At 48.0% G+C, this 3905-nt stretch overlaps 1 protein-coding gene across 1 annotated transcript; it reads left to right on the top strand.

Annotated features, from left to right (window-relative positions):
- The first annotated feature begins 1241 nt into the window (after nt 1-1241).
- Nucleotides 1242-3251, top strand: GPR6 (G protein-coupled receptor 6). The gene has a single exon (XM_015858597.2). It carries the CDS (start codon nt 1257-1259, stop codon nt 2241-2243), a length of 987 nt encoding a protein of 328 aa, XP_015714083.1. The 5' UTR covers nt 1242-1256; the 3' UTR covers nt 2244-3251.
- The last annotated feature ends 654 nt before the right edge of the window (nt 3252-3905 follow it).

The following is a 3905-nucleotide window of genomic DNA, read 5'->3' as shown; positions in this document are numbered from 1 at the left end:
TTCCCTTAATAACAAAAAAAACCATTATGTCACAGACGTGAGCTGTCCACTGTGGGTGTTTGCTATTGGCTGTGGTAGTGCATGGCATGGAATAGTTACTCTGGTTTCGTCTATCAAGATGCTTCAGAGAAGGTACCTTGGAAAGCAGCACAGGTGCTTGTGCCAGTAAACAAACTGCTAACTCTGGGGTAGAGGTGCTCATGCACAGCAATTTCAAATACTATTCTTAAATATTTATGTTCAGCAGCACACAAAACTAACATCCAGGTTCAGAGCCAGTCAAGTAAGTACTGCAGAGAAGTAAAACTCAATGTATTCTTCCTATGAACACACTGCAGCTAGTTTTCAAAGCAGAGAACAGTCCTGACAAAGAAGTAGGAACCATCCTGACAAAGAAGTAGAGGGAAATGAAAGAGAGGAGGAGCATTGTTCCTTCTCAGCGAGCCGCAACAGCAAGCGTTCATTCCTGCGCTCCCACAGCCCCAGTCTAGCTCTGTGCTGAAACTTCTAGAGTGAGGGTCTGAGAGCACTAACACACAAGAGAAAAACGGGGTGCAAGGCAAACGCGAGGGAACACCAGGACGACGTCACTGCTGCCTAAGGGGTAGTTCAGCAGCCTCTGTACATTCATGAGAGGGCAGAGCCGGAGGGGAGCTGTGATTAAACGCGTCTCTTTTTCACTGCGACGGTGAAGAACCTCTAACCCAGGGCTGCACGGTGAAGCCCTCACTGCCTCTTCCCCACGTGCACTCCACGGCAGTACCGCTGCCCTCCCCGGTTAGCGCCCGCCACCCCCGACGGCGGGCCCTCGCACCCCACCCCGCCCCGCCTCCCGCCGAGCCGCTCCCGCCCCCGGCAGCAGTTGCCCCCGCCCCTTCAGGAGCCGGCGGCGGGCCGGTGGCGAGCGCCCTGCCCCCGGCGGCGGGCCGTCATTTACGTCAGCCCCTCGCTGCCCGGCCCGCCCCGTCGGCCGTCCGCTCCCGCCAAAGCCGCCGCCGAAGCCGCAGCGAGAGGGAGCGCGGGGATCGGCGGCGGCCGGGACGGCGGGGAAACTTCGGGCGGCGCAGCAGCGCACGGGCGGAGCTGCGCGGCACCGCGGACAGAGCGCTTCAGCACCGCGGACAGAGCGCTTCAGCACCACGGACAGAGGTGGTCAGCACCACGGACAGGGCGGCGGCCCCGCCCGGCATGCGCGCCCCGCGCCCCGCCGCGCCTCCGCTCACTGCTGCTGCCCTGCGCTGGCGGCACCGGCGGCGATGGAGCCAACGGCGGCCCTGAACGAGAGCTCGGCAGCGGTCCCCTGGCTGCCCGCCCGCGCCGGCAACGCCTCGCTGGAGCTGGCGTCGCGGCCCCCCGCGCCCACAGCCATCAACCCCTGGGACGTGATGCTGTGTGTCTCCGGCACTGCCATCGCCTGCGAGAACGCCATCGTGGTGGCCATCATCTGCTACTCGCCCACCCTGCGCACCCCCATGTTTGTGCTCATCGGAAGCCTGGCCACTGCCGACCTGCTGGCTGGGATAGGTCTCATCCTCAACTTTGTTTTTCAGTATGTGATCCGTTCTGAGACTGTCAGCCTCCTCACCGTGGGCTTCCTCGTTGCCTCCTTCGCCGCCTCTGTGAGTAGCCTGCTAGCCATCACGGTCGACCGTTACCTCTCCCTCTACAATGCTCTCACCTACTACTCAGAGAGGACGGTGCTGTGCATCCACACTATGCTGGTGTGCACCTGGGGGGTCTCCCTCTGCTTGGGGCTGCTACCAGTCCTGGGCTGGAACTGCCTCCATGACCGCGCTGCGTGCAGCGTTGTCAGACCCTTGACCAAGAGCAATGTGACTCTGCTGTCTGCCTCTTTCTTTCTCATTTTTATCATCATGCTCCATCTTTACATTGAAATCTGTAAAATAGTTTGCAGACATGCCCATCAGATAGCTCTCCAGCAACATTTTCTGACTGCATCACACTATGTTGCTACCAAAAAGGGAGTGTCTACTCTTGCTATAATTCTTGGGACTTTTGGAGCAAGCTGGCTACCTTTTGCCATCTACTGTGTGGTTGGGGATCCCGACTACCCTTCCGTGTACACTTACGCCACGCTTCTACCTGCTACCTACAACTCTATGATCAATCCTATTATTTATGCCTACAGAAACCAAGAAATTCAGAGGTCCATGTGGGTTCTCTTCTGTGGCTGCTTTCAGTCTAAAGTGTCCTTTCGCTCCCGGTCCCCTAGTGATGTCTGAGTGACTTTTCTTTTTGTAGTACTGCACCAAGTGACAATCCACTTAGTGAATTATTACAGTGCCTGTTATAAACTTCAAACTCTGTTGTGAAGTCATTGAAAACATGCTTAAATATTAGCACTTTATACATGTTTGTATCTTTGAAAGTGTTCAGGGTATAAACTTTTCAGTTCTGTGAGAAAAAAAAAATGTGGTTGTACATAAATTTGCACATCACATTTGTAAAGTGAAAATGTTCTGATACTGCTTAATTATAGCACCTTATTTCTAGCTGCTGATCTGCCAAAACAGTGTTGCCTTTCTGAAGGGCAGAGAGAAAGAAAGTTGTTTTTTGTGTTATATTTGTACCTATGTATGTGCTGGTGGGAGGGAATGTATGTGTGAACGTGTGCAATACCTTGCTGCATAATATTGATAAATTATAACATTTTGTACACAAATAAAAACGTTTAAGATTAAAAAAATAATAATAAAACAAAAAGTGTGTTCATATGATTTTAGAAATAAGCGAGATGGAAAATTTTCCAGGTAAGCAAAGTTCCTTTGTTTACTTTTGAAAGTTTACCATGTAATTCCACTTAAAAACATCATCATTTACTATGGAGATGAAATATTGTACCAAGAAAGGAACCTTTCTGCTTGCGTGTTTGTTTGCTCTCTTCTTCTCTCTGGTAAAGAGAGAGCAAAGAAGAGAACAACCTCACTTTTACTCTCTACTGAAAAAGTAACAAAAGACTCAGGTAAGTAGGCTACTAATCACAATTATTCTCCAGGCTTCCTGTAGCTTTCATTTTCAATTTATAAGCTAGCCATTTATGACAATGTCTTATTCAAAAGTTATTAAACTACAGGGGGAAATCAAACTCAAAGCTGTGCTCTTTTTATAGTCTAACATTCCAGGGTAAAAAAAAAAAAAGAGAGAGAGAAAAAAGAAAAAAGTCTCCTTTCCTAAAAGCCTGTATAACACCATAATAAACTGACTTTCCTTATCATCTGCAGTTCTGTGGGTAATAGGAATTGTTCCTCCCCCTCCTTTTTTTTTTTTTTTTTTTTTTTTTTTTGACTGTGCACTGTAGAAAAAATCATTTAAGTGCATCTTTGCTGTCTCCCTGTCTCAGAGCAGTACACAGTTTTCAGATAATCCCATAGCTAGCGGCTTCAAAGAGCCCATCAGAGGTCAATACTGTTCAGAGTTTGGAAAACATTTCTTCACTCAGGTTCAAATTCAAATTCACAGGCAACAGATCTGTTTGAAGCAACAAGATGTGCAGTGTATTTCAAAAGCAATATTATTTCTTATTTATTTATAGTTACATTTCCCATTATGGCTACGTGATATCTTGTCACTCTCATTTCAGTTTGTATTTAAGATTAATGTAATATGCATAGTGCTATATAAAGAGTTTGGACCAGTGGGTTTCCCAGTTTCTGAGTGGCAACACATCAAGCACCTCCCTGTTGGAGCAGCCAGCACCACAGAAAGGCTGTGAATGAGTAATACTGTACTTCTGTGAAAACAGGTATTATGACATAAGTAAAATTTAGCAGAGAATATGAAGACATTTCATTTTTGGGGTGATCTGATTGGAAAACTGTATTCCAGATTCAAGTATCCCCATTGTTTTTACCAGTTCAAATAATCACAAATGTGACAATGTAACT

The sequence above is a fragment of the Coturnix japonica genome, chromosome 3 (assembly GCF_001577835.2).
Source record: "Coturnix japonica isolate 7356 chromosome 3, Coturnix japonica 2.1, whole genome shotgun sequence".
In the NCBI taxonomy this organism is placed as follows: domain Eukaryota; kingdom Metazoa; phylum Chordata; class Aves; order Galliformes; family Phasianidae; genus Coturnix; species Coturnix japonica.
This window is presented reverse-complemented; position numbering and strand designations above follow the sequence as displayed.

Coding starts and splice junctions, on each gene's coding strand:
- GPR6 (XM_015858597.2), top strand. CDS start 1,257: ATGGAGCCAACGGCGGCCCTGAACGAGAGCTCGGCAGCGGTCCCCTGG.